General features: G+C 37.1%; 2 protein-coding genes across 2 annotated transcripts in view; both read right to left on the bottom strand.

Annotated features, from left to right (window-relative positions):
- LOC127478536 (mucin-2-like) overlaps positions 1 to 14,118 on the bottom strand; it is a 36,906-nt gene extending 22,788 nt beyond the window's left edge. The window contains exons 1-15 of the mRNA XM_051804403.1: positions 14,050 to 14,118; positions 13,621 to 13,837; positions 12,559 to 12,684; positions 11,962 to 12,079; positions 10,995 to 11,133; positions 8,596 to 8,665; positions 7,780 to 7,917; positions 7,533 to 7,697; positions 7,007 to 7,101; positions 6,079 to 6,205; positions 5,090 to 5,340; positions 4,381 to 4,473; positions 2,109 to 2,260; positions 1,541 to 1,679; positions 659 to 838 (exon numbers count right to left, since the gene is read on the bottom strand). Of these exons, the coding sequence (XP_051660363.1) occupies positions 659 to 838; positions 1,541 to 1,679; positions 2,109 to 2,260; positions 4,381 to 4,473; positions 5,090 to 5,340; positions 6,079 to 6,205; positions 7,007 to 7,101; positions 7,533 to 7,697; positions 7,780 to 7,917; positions 8,596 to 8,665; positions 10,995 to 11,133; positions 11,962 to 12,079; positions 12,559 to 12,684; positions 13,621 to 13,837; positions 14,050 to 14,118 (2,079 nt within the window). The remainder of the gene's footprint in view (positions 1 to 658; positions 839 to 1,540; positions 1,680 to 2,108; positions 2,261 to 4,380; positions 4,474 to 5,089; positions 5,341 to 6,078; positions 6,206 to 7,006; positions 7,102 to 7,532; positions 7,698 to 7,779; positions 7,918 to 8,595; positions 8,666 to 10,994; positions 11,134 to 11,961; positions 12,080 to 12,558; positions 12,685 to 13,620; positions 13,838 to 14,049) is intronic.
- Positions 14,119 to 14,516: 398 nt separating this feature from the next.
- LOC127478535 (mucin-5AC-like) lies at positions 14,517 to 21,220 on the bottom strand. The gene is made up of 5 exons (XM_051804402.1): positions 21,217 to 21,220; positions 16,905 to 16,970; positions 16,235 to 16,496; positions 15,728 to 15,842; positions 14,517 to 15,104 (listed from the first exon to the last, which is right to left on the bottom strand). Exons 1-5 carry the CDS (start codon positions 21,218 to 21,220, stop codon positions 14,865 to 14,867), a joined length of 687 nt encoding a protein of 228 aa, XP_051660362.1. The 3' UTR covers positions 14,517 to 14,864.
- Between the last annotated feature and the right edge of the window lie 2,074 nt (positions 21,221 to 23,294).

The raw sequence follows: 23,294 nt of genomic DNA, 5'->3' as shown, positions 1-23,294 counted from the left end.
ACTCAGCTGATTAAGATTTACACTTGAGCCTTGTTTTATACAAGAGATGTACATATAAAAAAACAGCCTTATAAAGCTGTCATAAGTATTACCAGTTCAGCCACATAATCTACTCATTGTGTCTTTACTACTCAGACTGCTAACAGGTATAAAAAGAAATAACATTTTCCTTGCACATCCAGAAATATCCCTCATTCTGAATATATGGATCTGTACAACTGTGGTAGGCTGCAATAGATGCTATGCTTTCTCTATGAATCTAAGGTGCATACTTTCCATATTACTACTATTTTTATAAAATGCTAGTGGGTGAGGCAGCAAAAGAACCCATGGTACTGAAGCAAGTTGGTATATCTAGATCTAAATTACGTTTTATTTATATACCTGATTTAAATGTCACTGTGGTATACAATAAGATAGCAAACTCCTTATTTACTACAGTTTTTAGTACTTATGTATCATAAGCTAGGCAAATGAGTATGACAATGAGAATGCATTTTCCTTATCACCTGTGTAGTTACAAGCTTGAAAAATATGTGGTAGCATACAAGAGGCTTTCACTCAAAATATTCACTCATAATACACTTCCTTGTTCCTGAAATATAACAATTTGACTTTTGTGTCAATGAGAATAGGAAATAATGTGCTAGTTCCACACCTTAAAATCAGGGCTGAGCTTGATGAAGATGCTGGTTTTCTTGTCCCACATGAGGATCAGTCCGCTTGTGGTCTCAATTACCAAGTACATACCCATATAGCGGATTGTGTATGGCACCTCATCATTTTGTCCTCTCTGTACTACACTGACATGTTCTTCACCAAGTATCAGTTCATAGCTCTGAAACAGGAGGAAAAGGTGATTAGAAATGAGCTCAGTAGCTCTCAAACACGTTTTTCTGCTTTTAAGAGTACTACGAATAATTTATATAATGAAAACAAATCAGCAAAATTATATAGCTCAAAATTATATTGCTCAGATCTCAGGTTCCTGGAAATGTGGTAAAAGATAATTTAAATGGCATAGGCCTAAAAAGGGTCTTTTGACCGCCATGGAGGAACTACATTGCATAGAATAAAAGAATATTCTGACACAATAGGCTAACTTTCTGTTAAAAGCTATTTTTCCGTAGTTTTACCAAGAGTGGTATAAGATAGTGTGGGAAATGGAAAATATAGAAAGCTAGGAAGCTCTACCAAATATTTCACTTGCATCTAATGTAAACCTAACTTAATAGTTGAATTGCTTTTTAAAATATTTTCCAACTTCCTTGAATCAATGGATACCTAGGCTTCTCCTAAGCCTTAATAGATACAGAACAAAACTGGTCTATATGCAAAACCTTATTACCTCTAAGAAGACTTTGATGGATTTTGAGCAAGTTGTCCCAGTGTTGCCACAAGGAATATTTTCAGTGACAACCCTGAAGGTCCCGTTGGCTGAGCCACAATGGTCCTGGGTAGAGAATAACATTTAAAAATATATTATTTTTACAGACACCATCAAGATTACCTCACACTTGTTACTGTTAACTATCAGTACCTGCACTAGTGTGTATTCACAATTTCCATTGAAGCTGAACGTTTTGTCATCAAAGGTATTATAATGACCATCTCCATAAACAGCACAAGTGCCCAGACACTGATTTTTGGTACATTCCCACTTCCTATTCTTGCATACACTAGAAAAGAGAATAAAATATATTAATAATAGAACAACTCACTGTTTTGAGTAGACATACCCCAGCAATCAGTGTTTGTTTGGCAACTCACCCCTGGTATATGTTATATTGATTATGGAGTTAAAGTAGTCTTTTACATTTTTCATGTAAAGAATTAAAACAAAGTTCTGTTCTGCTACTCTGAATACATTAACTGCAAAACAAGATACTTAATGAAGCCTGTAGCCCTAAATGTTTCTTCCCATTCTGTGCTTTGGCCATCTGATACAGATCAGAAGGCAACCTGGTCATGCTGTGTAATCCAAAACAAGAAGATCCATCAACTGATTAAATGTGCAATCCAAATCTTTCATCACTGCTGTACTATTTTAAGATCTTTGGAAAGACAAATGAGGGAACCAGGAATGTTACTTCTACAGATGTATTTACCAGGTGTTACAGTCAGAGTTGATCTTTTCCCCAGGCTGATACATGGCTTCATTGTGAATGCAAGGACATTCATCTTCAGGAATACAACCACCATTTCCATCTAACACAAGCCCATTTGGGCACATGCAGCCAGATGTACATTGTGAGCTATACTGGAAAAGACAAGAGAAAGACATAATTTCAGAATGAAATAATCACATTAAGAAGAGGAAGATTAAATTATCATAAAATGTCTTTATATGTTCTTTTTGCTGCCCAGGTTAAATGGGAGAGAACTATAAAGTACTTCTAGGACAACAGAACAAAAAGGAAGTTATTAGCCATTGAATTAATAGAATATAAATCTGTTAAAGATACATGTTTTATGTATGCCAATCCTCATTGTTCTTGTGGAATCTGTGAAATTTAGAATACATTGGGTCTTGCACTTTGTAGTGGGTGATTTGTGATTGAATGGACTTTTAAAAAGAAAAGTAAGTAAAATCTTTTTCTGGTTTGGTTGAGCTACACTGAAATTGTTTATCTGATATGATACTTATTTATGAAATGCCATGTGGCCACCAAGAACCTAGGTGGAGTAATATTATTAGATGTGCAAGAAGTTCACAAATGCAGCAGGATATGAGAAAGAATAATTTCTCCTAGACAGTTTGTAGCCACTAATTTTCTCCTACAGAAGTCAAATGTGTGATAGAGCCCTAGATTTTTCACTACTGGTTCCAGTTACCTGCAGTAGCTGAAGTAAGGTAAACACTAACCTCAAGATCTAATTTGGATGTTACTTTATTATATTTTTATCTAAGGGTCCCAGTGCTGATGCTTCATAACATTGTTTTAGGCTTTTGCTATGAGAATAAAGTATCCGTGTTGTAGATGTTGAGTAGATCCAGTGGATCAATTACTTTAGCAGTAAGAGCACAGACAAAGCATGGAAGCACCATTCAGCCATGACATACTTACACACTGCATATCCAGAGTCTGGCAACTTTTTTGACATTCTGCTCCAGTTTTTCCTGCAGTGATGTTTCTACAGTCAAAGTAGACCATGGGAGATTTACAGACTAGAGGAAGGAAAGTGAGAGTAGTAAAGAAATGGCATAGAGTTTATTCCACAGTTGTAGCCATTAAAACCATCTAAAAATTCTTCGGAAATTCCTTATTTCAATTAGTAGATTGTTGTCCCTATTCAATCTGTTGATTAGATACACTTCAGAGCACTGAATTCTCAGGAAAATAACTCCACATTATTTCAGAAAAAAAAGTCTTTATGTAAAAAGAGGTCTTATGATTAATGTAGGCACATTCCTGCCTTTTATGATAACTATTGCACTATAACTAAATGAGAAATACTTCTATTAAAAATCCATTAAGAAGAATCAATTCTATGAACTATCCTCTGCAAAATCTGACAAAGAGAAAAAATAAGTGGAAGATTATTTTCACCTGGAGTTGGATTCGGTGCTCCAATGCAATTCAGTCTTCCCTGGACACAAGAGCTGTGAGAGAGGAAAAAACATATTCCAAAATGCTGTTTCGCAGTCTCAGGAAAAAAATTTCCCTTAATAACACTACATGCGCTGCTTCCATATGATATCCATTATTGCTTAACAGGAAAATTCATAGGTTGTGATGAGTATACATCTCTGCTTGTTATTTACATTCTCATAAGATCTCTCCTTGCTGGTATTGTCATAAATTTATACTTGAAAAATTATGGAATTAAATAAAAAATGCCCATAAATATAGTTGCTCTATCCATCTAGAAATATCATAGAAACATATGGATTGGAAAAGACCCTTAAGATGGAGTCCAACCAGCACTGCCAAGTCCACCACTAAACCATGTCCCTAAGTGCCACATCTGCATGTCTTTAAATACCTCCAGGGACGGTGACTCAACCACTTCCCTGGGCAGCCTGTTGCAATGCTTTACAGGTCTTTCAGTGCAGAAATTTTTAACATCCAATCTCAAGCTCCCCCATGTACCTTGAGGCCATTTCCTCATGTCCCCTATCACTTGTTACTTGGGAGAAGAGGCAGACCCCCACCTTGTTACATCCTCCTTTCAGATAGTTGTGCAGAGCGATAAGGTGCCCCGAGTCTCCTTGTCTCCAGGCTAAACTTCCCAGCTCCCCCAGCCATGCCTCATAAGACTTGTGCTCCAGACCCTTCACCAGGTTTGTTGCCCTCTCTGGACTTACTCCACCACCTTAATGTCTTTCTTGCAGTGAGGGGTCCAAAACTGAACACAGGATTTGAGGTGCACTCTCACCAATGCCCAGTACAGATGGACGATCACTGCCTTAGTGTCAAAGTACAGGTAGTCAACATCCACAACCTTTCCCTCATCCACTAAGTGGGTCACCTGGTCATAGAGGGAGATCAGGTTGGGCAAACAGCACATGCCTTCCCTAAACCTATGCTAGCTGGGCCTGATCCCCAGGTTGTCCCGTATGTGTCACATGATGGCATTCAAGGGGATCTGTTCCATAATCTTCCTTAGCACCAAGGTCAGGCTGACAGGCCTGCAGTTCACCAGATCCTCCTTCTGGCCTTTGTTGTAGGTGGGCAGCACATTTGCCAACCTCCAGTGAACTGGGACCTCACTGGTTAGCCAGGACTGCTGACAAATGATTGCAAGTGGCTCAGCGAACACTTCCACCAGCTCCCTCAGTACCCTTGGGTGGACCCCACAAGCATAGGTTTGTGTGTTTTTAAGTGATGTAAAAAGTTACTAATGATTTTACTTTTCATTGTACTGGCTTCATTCTGCTTCTGTCCCTGTCTTGCAGCTCAGGGGAATATGTACCATTCGTAAAAGTTGAAAATGAAAGAACTTAAAGCTGAAGAAATTCAAGAGAAGAGCGCTGTATTGAAATTCAGGAGACAGGATGAGACCATCTTAAATGTAACAGATTCTAATGAGAAACTAGGTATGCTACCATTGCTTGAACGTTTTTCAAAAGATTCACTTACCATACTTGCCCATTTTCATGGACAACTTCTCCAAATGGTATGGGAGATCCTCTGTAGTAGCAGGGGCATTCAGTAGCAGGCACACATTTGCCACTCTCATCCATGTAGGTTCCATTTATGCAGGTGCAGCCATCAACTGGGACAAACTTAATGTTGCATGTGACATCAGGCTCACTCAGAGACCGACAAGTGGGTGGACAGGAAGAGATGGTATAGCTGTAGCTTAGGGATTTGGGACATGAGGTGGTGTATTTTGCTTGAGAGAGGAAAATAAAATAGCTTGTTAATTCTAGATGGTAAATTCTCACGAGAAAAAAACCAGCATAGGCAGTAGAAATAACATGTAAACAATACTGTGCATGTGTGCTTATGTTGCATCTTTCATGTAAATGTATTTCTGAACACTTCCAGAGTTAGATCTGAAAAGCTACTGTACATGTGGAGTAACTGATGCCTGCAAAGAAGAAAATACTTTTTCAAATGAAGGTTCAGAAAGTTCAGAAATCTCCATTTGGTGTTGCCATTCATTGCCAGACTCCTAAACTCCTTGAAGTATGAGACAAGATGTCTCCCTGAATGTCTTCTGGTGTGCTGAAAACAGACATGCTGGATGAGCAGAACCTTGCATGCAGCTTCAAAGACCTCTCATTTGCAAGTGGTATTATAAGTACTGTTATTCTAATATGTCACATTTTCTCTACAATAACTTTTGACAAAGCTGTAGTTCAACTCAAAGTTCAGAAACAGGTGGAGGCACTTTCATAATAGCAATCCCTTTCCCAGTCAAGCTATGTCTCCCATCTGTTCTTATTCACTCTTGCTAGACAGGGATTGATTCTAAGGGGACAGCAGAGAATCGCTTCCGGGAGTGCACTTGACAAAATTCCTTCCTCAACAGTTACTAATTTGTCTAGAAATGAGTAGAAAATAATCTCTGATCAGCAGTTTTTATTGATGTGTGTTCTTAGGAAATGGGGTAGTTAAGAGTACTTACTGCAGACATCAGTCCTCCATCCCTGCAGCTGGATTCCTTTTGCAGCACAAGCTCTCACATAGGAAGACAGGGCTGCACACAGACAGTCCTCACTATTTTCACAGTTACACGTGTCAAACATGCAGTTCTAAGAATGGAGAGAAAACTAAAGTCTCAGCACTGCTAATATGATCAATCTAAAAAAAACAATGAACATTATCTTTCTGGTCTTACTCCCTAATTCTTCTTCAGATACGCTTACTCATAGACCCCAGTAACATAGCTTTTATCACTGTCTAGTCTTTGTCTAAGTTTCCTGGCAGGAGAGAATGCAGGTAATGGAAGTTCAGTTCGTGTCTGCAGTTATTACTAGGAAATAGTGATCTTCAAGTCTGTTATACATTTAACAGCTTCATGGTCCTCTGAAACACATTAATGGATATGCTGCACAATAGCATACAAAGCTCTATTCACAGCATGCAGTTCAGACACATCCTTTCACTGGTGTCTGTACCTGGATGACTCCTAATGAGAAGAAATATTTGCAACATATTGATAACAGAATTATGATTATTAGGTAATGGGCATTCTGTGCCAAGTGGCTATTAATGAGATACCAGGCTGATGAGATGAAAATTCACTGATACACAAACAAGCATTTGACATGCGTTTACATAGGCTTTCTGCTATAAGTCTAAAACCTTCCAGGAGTAAATACCTGCCTTTTCATTTGCAAACAAGTCAGGATCTTGAAGCCAAGACTGACAATTGAAATAAGGTAATGTTACAACACAAACAGAAACACATGTTGAAAGAAGGAAGTGCTGCAGTACAGAAATTAAGATATTGGCATTGCATAAGACATGTCTGGAACAGTCCTTTTCTGGTAGCTAGTTGTAATGATTCCATTTCTATTGTTTCTAAAGGGAAAAACAATCTAACAAAGTACCGTGTGGTAAACAGCGGGATTCACTGCATAGTGGCAATCAGCAAAAGGTCCTGTGCTGTTAGTTAGCAGTCCACACCAATACTGAGCGTATTTTTCTGTGAAAAGAAGAAACAATACAAATGCACATTACTCTTTGTATTTCATTAGTCACAAAGCCACGCTGCCCTGGTCTATGAAGCCAGTTCTGACACTTTGTTAAATTTCTTCTTCTCTGTCTTTTTTTTTTTTTTCACTCAGCTTGTGGTCTAAGGTTCCTATAACCAAAGAAGAGGACTTGCTGAAGGGGATGAATAAAAGGTTTGACCTTACAGTTTTCTTCAGCTGTGTTTCTCTGGATCTTCTTTTATTTTGTTACTTATCTTCAGTGCTTTCATTTCTGAATATTTGTTTCTGATTTCAGATGCATGTTTTTACCAAATATGTAAATCTTTATTTTTTATCTTTGCTTTCCAACTGATGTGTTTTCCTTAGGGATGAGCAAACAGAAGAAAAAAGCAAACTAGAAAAAATTCTAAGAAGCACGCACCATTATCAATGCTGAGTGCACAAGGGTTCTCAAAACTCTGCTGGATATTGGGGCATGAAGCCTGAGTTTTCCATGTATTAGCAAATGCTGTTGCTGTTCCTTCAATTATTCCACTTATGACCTTGAAGTCATCAGTTTGGATATTATTGAAGTTTCCACAGAGACCTGTTGAAAAGCAGTGAGAAGTTTATACTGCTCATATTACACAAAAGGCATTAATCAAGATGTTCTTATTTCATTCACTTACCACAAGTCTGGTCTTTGAAAATAGGATCCAGTCGCACAAACACTTGCATTATAGGTATGAACTGGATTTCAAGGTGGACCCCAAAGTTTGTCTGCATGATCATGAAGAATGATGAAGGTCTGAACATGGTGACATTAGCTACACATGAAAAACAAAATGATCACTCTCAGGATGAGGTCAAATGCTGAAAACCTGACACTGTTCTTCTTGAATGTCTATCACAATTGTTGCAAATTCTGAGGTGAAATAAAGCCAATCTTTGTGAAAATTAATCAGAAATATAAATCAAAATTTATTGTTCAAAATCTACTTGCAGCTACCAAGTTATTAGCTTTATTTCCTTCCAGAACATAAGCCATTAGAGATTACTACTTCAAAGAGAATAAGTAGGAAAAACTGTATGGCACTGAGAGTTAAAAAGAATATTTCTGTTTCTAAGCTTGTACAGAATACATTGGAGCCCTTACTCTGCTGGAGCAGGACAATAAGGAGATCTGGGGGTCAGAGATATCGCATGGAAGCATTAGTTACTGAAACGAAGCAAAATTCAGATTTCTTTCTAAGCAAGTGTGAGCACAGGGGTAGTAGTTAAAAAAAAGAGGTAAGAGAGGTAAAAAGATGTCTTCTGCATTCAATTTTGGGCAGTAAGAAAGAAGTAAACCTGAGAGTGATCAAATCAGGAGATTGTAAATGCTGTTTACTACTATTTAAACTCTTGCCTATGCTTGTACTGTCTCTCATTTCTTTATGACACCAAACATTTCACTTTATTTCAAAAGCACTTGTATCATTCATTGTTGTAGAGAAAAAAAATACCTGCTGACATGGGCAGCTGGGTGTAGATTGAGTTCACAAACACACTACGATCAGGTCTGACCTCAATGACCTATTAAGGAAGGGGAAAAAAGACAACTGTGTGAATCAGACTGGTCTGGGTTGGGAAGGACCTTTAAAGATCTTCTAGTTCTAACCTCCCTGCTATGGGCAGGGACACCTTCCATTAGACCAGGTTGCTCAAAGCCCCATCCAACCTGGTCTTGAATACTTCCATGGATGGGACATCCACAACTTCTCTGGGAAACCTGTTCCAGTTTTTCACCATCCCCGTGAGGAATTTCTTCCTTATATCTAATTAAACCTGCCCTCTTTCAGTTTGAAGCCACTCCCAAAAAATCACAAAGTGATTGTTCTATGTGCCCTAGTAAGAAGTCCCTCTCCAGCTTTCTTGTAGGCCCCCTTTAGGGACTGGAAGGTGCTCTAAGATCTCCCCAGAGCCTTCTCCTCCCCAGGCTGAACAACTCCAGCTCTCTCAGCTTGTCCTCATAGGAGATGGTCTCCAGCCCTCTGATTGTCTTTGTGGCCCTCCTCTGGGCCCGTTACAACACGTCCATGTTCTCCTTAGGCTGGGAGCCCCAGAGCTGGATGTACCACCCCAGATGGGGTCTCATCATAGTGGAGTCAAGGGGCAGATCACCTTCCTTGACCTAGTGGCCACACTGCTTTTAATGCAGCCCAGGCTGGCTTTCTGGGCTGCCAACCATCTGTGAAGAATAACTATAATCCAAAGAGTAATAATGGTGATATTAATTAAACAGATATTCAATAAAAAGGGTAGGACTTTGTGATTTAACCTCCTCCCTGTTTCTACCTTGTACCCTTTACTAATTTTCCCTGCTGCAAAAGAATAACTTTTAAAGTGACTTTCTCAGTTTTTTAGGGGATTGCATCATCTTGTTTTCTTTGAACACATCTTAGTTATGAATTACATCCCTTACTGTTGTAATTGTAGTTACTAACCTTAAAACTTGTGGGTTTTTTCTATCTAATTAGGAGAGAAAATAGCTTTTTTCTGCTTTGTGAGTACAATGTGTTTCTTAATGAAATTCTGCAAAGCCAAATTTATGGCTGATCTGATTTTCATAACAAAATCAGTTTCTTTTCACTTGATTAAAATTAATATGTAGTCATTGTATATGTTGAACATTTGACAAAGAAATGCAGCTCCCTGACTGATTAAGACCTAGTTACTTTTCTCTCCATATTTTTAATATGCTTATTTTTCACTCTTACAGTTTGTCCTTTGTTCATGTTGAGGGTCACAGTCTTTAAGCATGTCTCAGTGTCTGTTAGGCCACATTTGCGTAGGTCTACCAGGATGGTGAATGTTTCATCTTTGCAGTCCTGAAAAAAAATGCCAGCAGTTATTTCACGAAAGTCGAATTACAGTAGCTTTCCCTGTAAAAACTTCTCTCAGCTCTGAGAAAATATTTCTGTTTCTGAAGAAGATACACACTCTCACAAATCCCTGACCCTCTTTGGCTGAAGATTCAATTTTGCCCTGTTGTAATGACTAAAACCAAGAAAACTAGAATCTGTATTTTATTGATTATACCCATATGGATATCAAGATGGTTATCTGTATTCATATTTGGTGTTTTTATTCATGCCAACTTCTGATGTTTGATTCAATTCTACTGTAACTCTCATCTTTCTGTGGCCGCTATCTATACTAGACAAAAATTTCAGATAAAACATGTCTCAGGTGAACAGTAACATACAACATTTTTTTTCATTTTACTGAATTGTGCAGGTGAGGAAAAAGGAAAGCAAAAAAAATGGAAAAAGCCCCTAAAAGATCAAAATATTTCACTTACACATGCCAGTAATTAAATATTCTAATTATCATTAACTTCTAATTTTTCTACTTCCTTTAAAAATGTTCAAAACCAAAATTAAATGTATCAGGTAACTTGAACTGATTTTCTCTAGTTGAACTTCACAGAAATGAAACAAATTTTGGTTTAAAATCTTAAATTTAATTTTTTTAAGAACCGTTGGTGTAATTTTTCAGAGTGATACCATCTGGCCAAATGCCATATAATAGAGTAACATGACAAAAATTATGCAACTCAGTAAGAAAGCTGGATTAATCATACTGAAGAATGTATACTAAGCAAATTCTTTAAAAAGACAATGTTGTTCAATTACTCTATCACAGAACTGGAAATTTTCCAGTGAACACTGTATATAGTTGCATGACATCCTACTAGTTAAATGATGATTGTCATTTGAATGGCAGCATAGTAAACATCTGGCTAAGTGGCAGGTAATTTAATGTCTGCATGTCAAAAGTGCTAAGATGCAGAAGTGTTGAGATCAGGTTTTCTTTCTATAAATGTATGAGGCTTTATGACCTACTAATGTCTGAGTCCCACCTTAGAAAGGACGTAGGTGCAGTCTCCGTGGTGATCATAACGTTTTTTATCATATGTGGAAATGTGTGAACCTCCCTCTACTGAACATGTTCCTGGGCATGACATGTCTTGGCAGCTCCACTGGCCTCCATTGCAGGTACTGGAAGAATAAAGTTAGCTGAAATCAGTAACAGTGGCCCAGAGTAACAGTGGTGTTAGGTTCAGCTGGTTTGCTATTGCTTTTCCCTTCAGGCTGTAGTTTGACACATAGTGAATCTAGACTTAAGACTTTCCAAAACATTGTGAACTTGTAATGGAATAACTCTGGTAACCATTCACCTTGCTTATTTAATTGTTTTCTATCTTTGGACAGGTGAACTCTCCAAAACAGGTATTGGATAAATAATTGTTTGGGTTTTTTCAGCTAACATAAAGCACAATGACAAATTGAAATATCTTTTGTGGGGTTTTTTGTTTTCTTTTCTTTTTTTTTTATATAATTGTATCATAAACTGATAAATAAGGAAATGTAATTTCACATTTACTCCTGATGCAGGTTGTGTCTGTCTTCTAAGGTGATGTGATAGTGCACAGGTACAAGATTAATAATTGTGAAATGGCGGTTATATTATGTCATCCCTTGCTTTCTCCAGAGAAAATAAATATTTGCAAATACATTAATGACTGCAACTTCATTCCTCTTAGAGAAATCCAAATGTTTGAACAAAATAAACAAAGAGGAAGCATTTTAATTGACTGATGAGAAATCTAAACATTGTAAATCCTTGCTTCAATCACCATGAGTTAGAGTGCAAAGCAAGTTATGGCTGTTGCTAAATAAAACAATGTTCTTTAGGGGTATTTTGGAACTGTAGTGGTCAGTTAAATACATATGTCAATTACCAATGAGGCAATGGCATATAATAAACTATTAAACTCATTAAATTTATGAGAGGAAATAGTGAGTTAGAAAAGCAACAAAGGTTACCAGGTCTGGCACGGCTCTGAAAAAGAAGCTCCTGTAGCGTAGGTGTTGCCATTGTAAACACAGGAGCACTGCTGCTGGGGAATGCAGCCAGAATTGTTGATGTCATCAAATACAGTCCCTAGATTAAAAAAAAAAAAAAAGAAAAGACAAAACCTTGATGAATTAAAGAGGCATTTCCTATACACCAGTTTGTTTATTACAAATCCTTAATATCATCTTAGAGGCAGATCTGCAGCTGTTGTGAATGGATATACCAATGCTGAGGACAGCATGACTATGTCAGTTTGCTCAGTGAAGGATTTGGCTTTTGTATTCTTAAATTCCATCTGCTCTGAAAGGGGGACTTATTGTAGCACAGGTGGCTGGTTGAAAGACTTGTCTTGATCTGTTTGCTGTTCTTTTTTCCTGCTTTCTAAATATTGCACATGTATTGGCAATTAATTCAGGTATCTTTTCTCAGCTGAGACATGACAAATGCTTTTCACTTGCAGCTGTGAAAAATGCAAATACATGAGATTTAAAGCCCACATGGAACCTGCCCAAATCCTACAGGTAAGCTATTGTTCTTTGAGATCAGAGATGTATTTTAGAACTTGCCTGGGGGGCAGAAACAACCATCAATACAGTGTTCTTCACAAAACTGAGATCGTTCAGGATTCGTGCATGTATCAGCACAGGGGGAGTTGCACTCCTCGTACTGCATGTTGTAAGGACACTTCTTGGCTGAAATTTAAAAAGGAAGAAAGATTGATGTTTTTTCAGTCAAAAGTATTTCTAGTTCACTATATATGTAAATATATATATCCATTTAAGGTTTCCAGCTAGATAAAAAAGTGCACCAAACTGCAGATTGACTACCAGCTCTCAAAATTTGCAAGTTTAATCACCTAGATCCATATTTTACTGTTGAGATGTGCATTCCATGAGTAGTGCAGAACTGGCTCAGTGACTGGATTTCTAGGGACAGCAAGGTAATGACCCCAGAAAGTCAGCAAGGTCTGTCTTTCTACTGAAGGCTCCCTTCCCAAAAACACCTGTATTGCTAGCAAAATGTAAGATTTAATTCCTAAAACTTTAGCATATTTTCATTTTCTGATACCATCCTCTGGGCAAGTAGTACCTTATGGGCTTTTGTTTTGGAGCAAATGCAGGTGACAGTATAAACAGCTACCCTGCAATAATCAAGTATGCCTTTAAATCAGTGCAAACTCCTCACTACCAAGCAAGAGGAGATAAATAAGTGCTTAACCAGCTAAACACCTGTGAAGACCCAATCAGTTAATAACTGAGAACAAGAAATGCTGTAGCCACCATGAGAAAAGGAGAGAAACATGAATACAAGCAAGCAAGCAAGCTTGTCCCATTTTTGATTCTTGTTTCTCCTTTATTTGTTTCATTTACTGTCCCATTTAATTTAATTACACTTCAACTTCTATTGGTATCCATGTAAGTGTTTATAGTGTTTAATCCAGTATGCATTAAAATCCTTAGCTTTTTTAAGTCTTCATGCTGGAACCTGTACATCAGAATCCTCTGAAGAATACAATCTTGAATGGCCTGTAACTTTTCAGGCATCCTCAGCATCATTTGAGAGCTTGTTGTTTGTTAGTTACTGCAGTGGTTTGAGTATAAAATAAGGCTGTCTCCAGTGATACTTACAGCACAGTTTTGAGGTTCTCCAGTTCAGGGGCTGCCCACCAGCATGAGCACACTGCCGGGAGTATTCAGCAAAGGTGTCACAAATACATGAGGCGTTTTTAGATTCTTCAGAGCGGCACAAGTCATCTTGGCAAGCTGTAATGTACTCTCTAACATCAACAAGGTCATTACATTCTGCAAATGCAGAGCTGGTCAATGTTTTCTGGCATATGTCATCCTTTGGAGAAAAAAAAGTAAAGAACATCCAGTAAATGCCAAGAAGCTTTTTTTTTTTGTATTTTTACTTTATGTAATTATTATTTAATAGAATCTTATAGCCCTCTTTAAATTACGGTCGCCTGAGGGCTTTTCCTGTTGACCTGTCTGAAGCTGTAGAAGGGAATAGATAAATTTGAAAGAAAAATACAAGAATAGTAAAAAGATCCTTACAAGATTATCAGAGCAATTAGATGGCAGGGCAGAAGTGGGGTCTTCACAGTGTTCTGTTGGCCCATCCATTTTGTGCATATTTCCAAATTGCAAGGCAGACATCCTAATATCTGTAGAAAAGAAGTTTAATAATGGAGGTTGGGGGGTTTTGTTCAGTGCAACTGCCTGTTATTTTTTTCTTCTCTAAGGAATTCAGCTCAAGACTGGACAAGGCAGTTAGTTCCCTTAAGTCTTTTAATGTGATCATCACCTCTTCCAAAGGAAGCACTGACTCAATTTACCTTGCACAGCACCCTGGAAAAAGTAAACATTAGAAAACAATTCTCAGCCTACTATGTCTAGATGCACACCAAGATTTTTACTAGAAAAATAACAAACTCTTTCCAGATTATATTGAGTCCATGTAGGGAAGAGAAAAAAAAAATCTAAATAGGGATTTGAAAAACAGAGACTGGTGTAAGACAAGGTTTAGGAAAACGCTCAAACTGGGGATTGTTTAAAAAGATAAAGATAAGATCTTACAAAGATTATGCATTTCAGCAGGGAAATGTGGATATACCAATTTTAAGACAGAACTGAAACAAGAAATGTACTGTTTACAAAATTCAATTGCCTTTTGTTTTATTGAATATATTTCTGTATTATTTATCTTATTGGTGAAAATCTCGATCATTTTTATGGAGTTAGCTAATTAGATATACCAAAATGGTGTACAACAATGGCATGCAAGAAATATGCAATCAGTTGTTAGCACCAGTACTATATTTACACTTAAAGTATTAAATCACATGATCTGATCTCTGTACTACATATCTTTAAACAGAGATTGAATCATATGTTCTGAGTAAACAATTTAACAGGATAGGAAAGAGGAATGCTGATGATGTCAGAGATAAAATAATACAAAACAAAAAAAGCATGTTGGAGACCCTGCAAGCCAATTTTTTTTGTTTAAAAAACTTACTGTTTGAAAAGAACTCATTGTAAATTGGAAGGCCATTGAAGTCCCCGCAAAGTCCACAAGTCTGATTGGCATATTTCTCATTCAATTCCAGCTAAAATGACGGATAGTAAGTTCATAGAAGTTAGTATAAACATTCTAAAATATATTCAAGACCGCAGAAAAGACTTGCACCTGCTGCCTCTAAGTATTTTTTGTCAGATCTGTGGTATTTTATTTAGCAACTTAATTCAAACCTGGAGGATAGAATAAAGAGCTGGCCTGGATTTGACCTTCGAGGTGGAGTCTAAGCTATTGATGCTATTGACACAGACTTCAGTTTTCACTGTAGTATCTATACTGCTCTCAGCCTCTTTCTATTGATTCTTCAGGAAGAAAATCAAATCCTCAGCAAAAATGAAGTCCTAGAAGAGTGAAATTCTGCTAGAAATATATATATTTGAAGGGGTAATTAGGCCCTATAACAACACCAATAGCTAACTATATAGAAAGTGATTTTTCATCCTATTTTACTCAGACATCTGCTATCCACTAGGTATAAATCCATGTAATTTTCTTTAGGACTACTTGGATGCAAGCCTATCTTTACTAGGAAATAATTGCTCAACAGTATGAGAGAAGAAGGCAGTAGTAACCCCCTAAAGAGATAAGGACTGGCCTAATCAAAGATTAGCTCTAATCTCTGAAGGTGTAGAGAGGTTCAGGAATAGTTCTTACCAGGATGCTGTCATCTTCATTCCATAATAACACAACACCGATTTTGCTGCCAACTTTCACGTAAATGCTGCTTTTCTCTATCGTAATGCCAGATTGACTATATGGCAGCTGAACTCTGGGAAAAGGCAGAAAAAATGCTAGTTAATTTCTGATCCAGATGTTTAATAAGCTTGTGGTATCCAGCATCTGTAGGATTCTAAAATAATGTCTTTTTTTTTTTAAAAAAAGCAATTGAAAAATAAGATGGTCCAACACTATCAAATATAGATCTAAATTTGGATCAACTTCTCAGGATTTTTCATCCAAATTTTATTTTTGAGGTAATATTTCAAGGAAAAATTCATTTTCTGTGGTAGGAATTTATAGCATTTTATTTGTTATTTATGTTGGTAAAATTGTCAGATTTATTGAAGAACACATAATTGTTTCTTCCCAGATACACCAAAGTACTTGGTAAGTTTGAAAAAAAGTCTGTGGTTACCAAACAAGTGTTAAGAATAAACTTACCTATTGCTGTTGATCATGACAGCACCCTTCGTTAGTTCAGCAACTACACCTTCAAGCTTCATGGTGATCTGGTTGATTGTTGGAGCATTTGCCACCACTTCACGCCTAATCTGGATGTTGAAGTCCTCATAGGCAGCGTTGCAATGGGAGGCAAAAACATAATTACAGAGCCCAGGGAAGTAGAATATGTCTCCATCAAAGGTCTTGAAGTGGAAGTTGCCCCAAGTGCTGCATACACGGCCATTGTGAGCAGGATTTGAGGCTGTGAATTAAAACTAGATGTTAAAGAATGGCTTAAAATTCCCAGCATTAGCATAGTGAAATATCAGCTTCTCCGAGGCTTCATTTGTATATTGAACAGTTTTTGCCTGCTTACCTCCATTTGTAATTTTCTACCTATCCATTATAATACTTTGTATTCCTTCATCCATCACCTTATATCTGTTACTCCTATGCCCCATAAATGGTTATTGTTATGTTCAGTTAGATCTTAATTAGTTACCCACATTTCAACTAAGATGACAGTTTAGTATTATATTTCTTAATCATCCTGTTTCTCTTAACTATCAATGACTTGCTTTACCAGTGTCTTTCCCCCTTTGTATTAGATTCTCTGTCTATATCCCCTAAAACTGAACATTAGCTGAATACATTCCTTTTCTTTACTTACGTGTTACTATTAGATTTGTCAGCATTGATGGGATGATGTTCAACTTGGCTGAAACTGTGAGAGAAGCTAGGAAAAAAAAAAGAAAGAAAACAAAAACTAGTACAATAATACCAAAATTTGCAACTAGGATAGACCTAGAAAGGACTAGACAGTTAATATGCCAGATCCAATGAAACAATGTTATGCCTGGTTTATGTTCCACAGGCTATGGGTCAGGTTAAAAGTACATACTAAAATTCAAACTCAGAATAGTTAAATCATAAGATATTGCTTTCAGCTGTGATGATCTGCATTTTCTACATTTTAATTTTGACTCTTTTACAAAAATCTCTGTTGCATTAGGAAGGCAGAAATTCACAGCTCTGCATATTGGAGTGCTTCAGACACACTGAACAATACAAAGGGCTAAGCTGTACAAAATTAGCATCTTATTGGTACAAAAAGTGTAGTTGCCTTCTTATTACACCTCCTCTTTCTAAGGAGGGAATAAAAACCTTAATTATCACATTTGCTCTTTGTTTTATATTTTTCTGTTAGGGGGCTGAAAACCTTTTGAAATGACCAGAAATTGGTTGTACAGGATGGTCACAAATCATTACATGGTGAAAATCAATGATGATAGACTTTTTGATTTCCCAACATCAACCACTGATTTTAGCAGACTAAAGTGGTCTCATTTCCTTGTTTATAAGGAACCAAACATCCTGCATATATATTCCACTTTGATTTTTATATATACATGTTCATGCACATAGGCATACAGCCTCTACAAACACACATCTGTTTTCTTAGTTAACTGTGATTATACAAATATAACCATACTCCATGTGTGTGTAGTAGTTGGTGTATAATAAATCTACTACTATTCTTAGAGAGAGAGAGAGAGAGAGGGGCTTGTTAATACATATTTCTCTTTATTTGACACTACTGACAATATGCTAAGAAGTTTTTTTTAGGTATTTTTAGTATTTAGTATAGATGTAGTAAATAAGTACAAATATACAGTATAAATAAATGTACCATTTTGGTTTTGTAGAAGACCCCCAGAGAATTTGCCTCCTATTTGGATTCCAATCTGACCTCCTGTGAAAAAATTGTAAAAAGCATATTAAGAGTAATGTCCTGTATCTGTCCTGTATCTGAACTTCTAAAGCAAATCATTTAGACCCAAATACATCTCTGTAAAATGAAGGGGAGAGTCAATTATCACATCAGAAAAAATGAAACAGGCTCAAAGAAGATGGTTCAAACTCACTTTTCTCTGCAGAAAACCTTACAGCATCATGCTGTAAGTCTATTTGACCAAGGGTTCTTGCTACCCCACCTGAGGCAAAGACTTTTGAGAGATGACAAACTCTGACCTGAATGCCTTGAAGTCTAGAAAAAGACTGACTCTGACCTCCTGGATTGGTGCTCTAAGCTCTTGTATTTTATGAGTAAATATGGCAGGCATTTTCTGTAAAAGTTGAAGGGCTACAACTTCATTTTGTGAAGGATTGAATACAGTCAGCATGCGATAACTGTGCTTGGAACATACTGACTAACATGTACCTACAACCTGCCAACTCTAAATCCTCACAGGATTTAAGCGATGAAATGACTAATATCTGAATCCTTATCTGAATTATGTGAATGAGCACTGTAGGTGTCTATAGAGAATTTCTCAGTCAAAGCAGGACTGCTTGTGTAATTTAGCCCTAAATTAAGCCTTTTTTCTCCTTATACAATGGGCGAGAAGAGTTGCCTGACTTAGAACTGGATCCATAAGAACCATATCACTGAACTGGAAGTCAAATCTGTGGAAGAGGGGGAAGTGCCATAAACCTCAGTTGCCTTTGGTGCTTACGTTCCTTTCTGAGCATTTTCTCCACTGAAGAACCTCAGCCCATGTACCTCTATGAAAGCTGAACAATTATCTTTGCCTTTAAAAGAACTGGATCAGGAGCACCTTTTTTAAAAAAATTGTTTTTCTAATATAACTTCATCAACAATGTAAGCAGATTTAGTGTTTGATCCCAGAGCTGGGGAAGAATGCCTGCTTGAAGGAATTCAAGCCCCCACTCCAAAAGAGGACTCCAAGAGACTTCTGGCTTTGGAAGAGAGGGTTCTGGGCAGCCCCACCATAGCTGAAGTTGCTGCAGTGTCTGCAGTTTCTTTCAGCTCTAGGCTTTTAATTCTTTTCTGTTTAACTTTATGTGTGACCGCTTGTGATGTACAGAGAAGTAATGCAGAACAGAGCTTAACCATTTGCCATTTCTTGCTCAGTTTTGTGTATCATAGATAATAACAGTAAGTAAAGGCATTCATAGCATTATAATTGATACTTATCAGGTGAGAGAAATACCTTTTTAAGTCTCAATAATAGGACAAAGTTTGCTCTCACACAACACATCTCTAAGAATCTCAGCAGGTATAGAATCATAGAGGGTTTGTTTATTCTAGCGTGGGAACCTTTGTAACAGAACAAAACAATATATATATGTATTTTGGTCTGTTAATTTTTCTCAAGGAAAGGCTTTTGTTTACTTAGCAAATACGTAATTCCCAAGGAAATTCTAGCTGCATTGGTTTATTCAGCAATTACACAATGTCACGTTGTTGACTATTATAAAAATAAGTGTCTCTCAGTTGTAAGAATAGTTAAGATAATTTACTATTTGATAATTTAGAAACTAATGTAATTATTAAGAATATTTGGATGCATCTTGCTAAGCCTATATTCAGCTGCCAATCCACATGTGCAATTATTGTTATGATCAATTTATAGAAGTTAATATAAAGGCAGGCACAAAATGTTTGAGGAGATGGCATGGGATAGGACCAGTGTTCTTTTGTTCTTTAGTCAGGACACTGGACAATATTTTCAATGGGTGTGATTCAAATAAAGAGGTGTTTGCTGGACACTGTCTAACCATCACTCATTTTTCAAAGCAGCTTAGCAGATTAGCACTGCACAGGAGAAATAACTTTCTTGTTCAATGAATGGCTGAAGATGCTTTTGACTGACATTGCATAACTCTAAATATAAGTTTATACTCTACATGACTTGTATTTTCAAGTACAATACAAATCAACTTGCCACTATTTTAGCATTTATTGCACAAACTATAAAGCAACCTAAAATTATACTTGCACTTCTCAATGTTTTGAAAATTATATGCAAGATAAATTTACACAGGCACTCCGCAGATTTAAAAATGTTAGCTGACAGGGCAGAAATTACTGTACATGAATGGGACTGACTTGTCAAGCTTGTACTCATGCAAGTAGTTTCAATTTGAATGATTCCATTGACTTAACAGGATTACCCATGTTAGTAAAAACTGCCAAGACCAGCCCTGATGGATATAATATTGACAGGAGAAAACAAAACCATACAAAATGATGGACTGTATGTGTCAGATAAATCTCCCCGTCCTGCTCATACTCAATATCTGTAATTTATATATAAATATGAAGGCACGATTAGTTACTAAAAATCCTTGCCATATGAATATTTATTCCTAGTCTCTTTTGCAAAAGAAGTTACAAGAAACCTTGAGGAATCTGATATTACCCCCTGGTAGGTGATAAAATACTGGAAAAGACTGACCAGTGGTCTGATCTAGCAACTGAAAAATGCAGTGTTTTAGATTTAAAAAACCCCATAACATTCATAATGAATCCTAATAAAAAATGCAACAGGAATAAAATGCTTTTGTAAGGCATAAGCGATACTGAAAACCCGATATTTTAAGACATGAATAATGGTTCTTTTGGATTTGATCTTCGAGGCTACTTTCAAAACGTAGTTAAATACAGAAGTTTGAGGCAATAATAAATTAACTCAGTCCAGTTAATAGACAGACATTAAATGTTCAATGAAAACATATAAAGAAATCTTGTTTAAATGCCACCATCTGTTAAATGAATCAATGCGTATAGTTGTTTAAAATATATTACTAGATCTAAACAGAGTATTTTTTCTTTTCCCAGTAAAAAAGACAACTTCTTACCTATCTGATGGACAAAGCACAGTGCTAATAGGAAAGCCCATTCTGGTAACGACATCCCCCTGCCAAACCCCATCTTGAGTGGAGTTTGGCACAAGGATGTTGGGTCTAAAGTTGATCAGGACCAGTAGTTCACCTGTGCTTTGTCATTCTTATATAGTAGGTGACTTTGGCTTCGGTCCCAGATTGATTCAGAGAGTGTAGAAAGGTGGGGTTTGGGGGATTTTAGCAAATGAACAGGTAAACAGAGGATGCTCTTCCTTCCTCAGAAACTGACCAATGGTATTTGCATTTTGGGAGGAGTAAATACATTTACGTACGCATACTTTGTTAAGGTTCGTTCTAATAAAGAAACATAACATGATCGCAAATAAAACACAACTCCTCCTCCTCCACACATAGCAGGTCCTGGAACAAATTTAATTTGGTGTTGCTCTACAGTTACGCAGATGGCATGCAAGTAACTGTTCTAAGTTTTTCAGCACTATAAGGGATGCCAGGGATCGTTGGCAAAAACCCCCACCAGTTTCTGAAGTCTGAGGAGGTGTGTAGTATTTCATATGTGGGGACGCAGCATTAAGAAGTCACTCTGTGCTTATTGGGGCAACTAATCTTGTAAAAAGAACAGAATAATAACCTTGAAGGGTCCTGCACTCTCACATGGTCACTCAGTGTATGCCATGGAAACCCCTTTGAGTGGCACTGACAGGCACTGGACATCCATCTGAGTAAGGCTGAGCCAGCTTCACCTGCGCTGTATCCTACATTTGTTAGAGATGGGCTTAACCTTGGAATCTGTGTCTCAATTCTCTGTGTCATCTGATGTCGCCTTCTCACAGAAAATATCAGGAGTAATTTCAGCCAGCCAGCCAGCCTTATACCAGCTTCATGGGTCTAAAAAGATTGATTATGGCCTGTGATTATGATCGCATTGTTTCAGTATCATTCCTGTTTAATTCCACTCACATCCATAGAGTTAGGAGAATTACAAATTAGAGAAATAGGCAATGAATCAAGCCTATAAGGCTTGCCAGTAAAGGTTTAACAGACTTTTTTTTGCTGAATATTGACTTTTTGCAGTTTGACTGGATTATCATTTCAAAGGCAGGAACGAGTGCATACTACGATTAACACGGACAGTATTGCTACTTCATGTCACTTTATGCTTTTTAGCTTGGCATTGGAGACAGGTAGGATGAGTTGCTCTGGGCAGATTTCTATCTCTTTCCAAGGTCAATAGACCTTCCTTTAGTATAGTAAAAGATGGACAAAGGTATTCAAAGTTAATGAAACCATTCTTTTAGAACTGCTAGGTTTGGCAAAAACAATGCACAGTCCAGCACTTGATATACACAAAACATTTTCCCTCAGTTCATCTTCAGCTTAGACCTCCTTCCAGTTTGTGGGGATGAAGGTAGCTGATGGATTAAAAAATCTTCATCATAAGAAATGGAAGAAAAACTGCTGCTCAGTGAGAAATTTGCAAAGAGGGACCTGGGAGATATAATTGGGATGGGGGAGCCACACGAGTAAGGAGCCAAAAAAAAAGTATACTGAGATGTGTAGAAAAGACTTTCGTTGGGTAAAATAGGACAGTTTTACCTTCTACATGTCTGGTAAGATTCAGTTCAGCAGTCTCTGCTGATGTTTATTGTTTCTGCAGGGGAAGGAGACTAAGTCTGGAAGGTGTTCCAATTATAAAATGTGATCCCAGCCAAAGGCCTAACTCCCTTGGCTTCTTATCAAAATCCCCTCCCACAATTACACATTTTAAAATATTTCCGTAAAAGAATAGGAGGTTATAATACAATATTCCTTTCAGGTGTTACTGAAGAGAATGGTGTAATTTTCTTCCAATTTATTTCAGTTCAGCCCCTATTTCCATTTTTGTTTAGCTCTAAATATATTATTATAAAATAAAAAAAATAGTTTCTTTATGAAGTCTGATTGGATTTGATTTCTGGACTGAAATCAGTGGTAGCTTGCTATGGCAATGTTGAGGTACTTAAGTGAACATTTTGGCCTTCTATAGCATGAAACATGTTCTCTGTTAAAATGTCCAGGATGTTTAATGAAGTTACATCTTCATAATGAGTAGTAAGCTGTTTACACACCCTAGATCTGTATCTTTATGCTTCAACAAACGAGGAGAAAAGAAAATACTGCATTTCCTGCCCATAGAACATTGTTTTATTCTGTGCCAGTACTCCTAATGAATATAAATTCATCTGTACATAGAGAAGGCAAATGATTTCTTGTTGACGTTACCAGTTATCAGAATTAAATAAATATACTCTAGTCTCACTTAAACAATTAAATAAACCACCCAACAAACTAGGCTTTGAACAACTAATGTGCATATACCTTTAGCAATAGGCTACTTGTGATGGTTAGAAGT

Source organism: Manacus candei, unplaced genomic scaffold, assembly GCF_025592945.1.
Source record: "Manacus candei isolate 608988 ecotype Guabito, Panama unplaced genomic scaffold, ASM2559294v1 h1tg000060l, whole genome shotgun sequence".
In the NCBI taxonomy this organism is placed as follows: Eukaryota; Metazoa; Chordata; class Aves; order Passeriformes; family Pipridae; genus Manacus; species Manacus candei.
Note: the sequence above shows the minus strand (reverse complement) of the source record. Positions and strands in the feature narration are given on the sequence as shown.

Coding starts and splice junctions, on each gene's coding strand:
- LOC127478535 (XM_051804402.1), bottom strand. Junction 16,497..16,904: donor GACAAATCTAATAGTAACAC/GTAAGTAAAGAA, acceptor TTTAATTCACAG/CCTCAAATCCTGCTCACAAT. Junction 15,843..16,234: donor GTCATGATCAACAGCAATAG/GTAAGTTTATTC, acceptor GCCTTTTCCCAG/AGTTCAGCTGCCATATAGTC.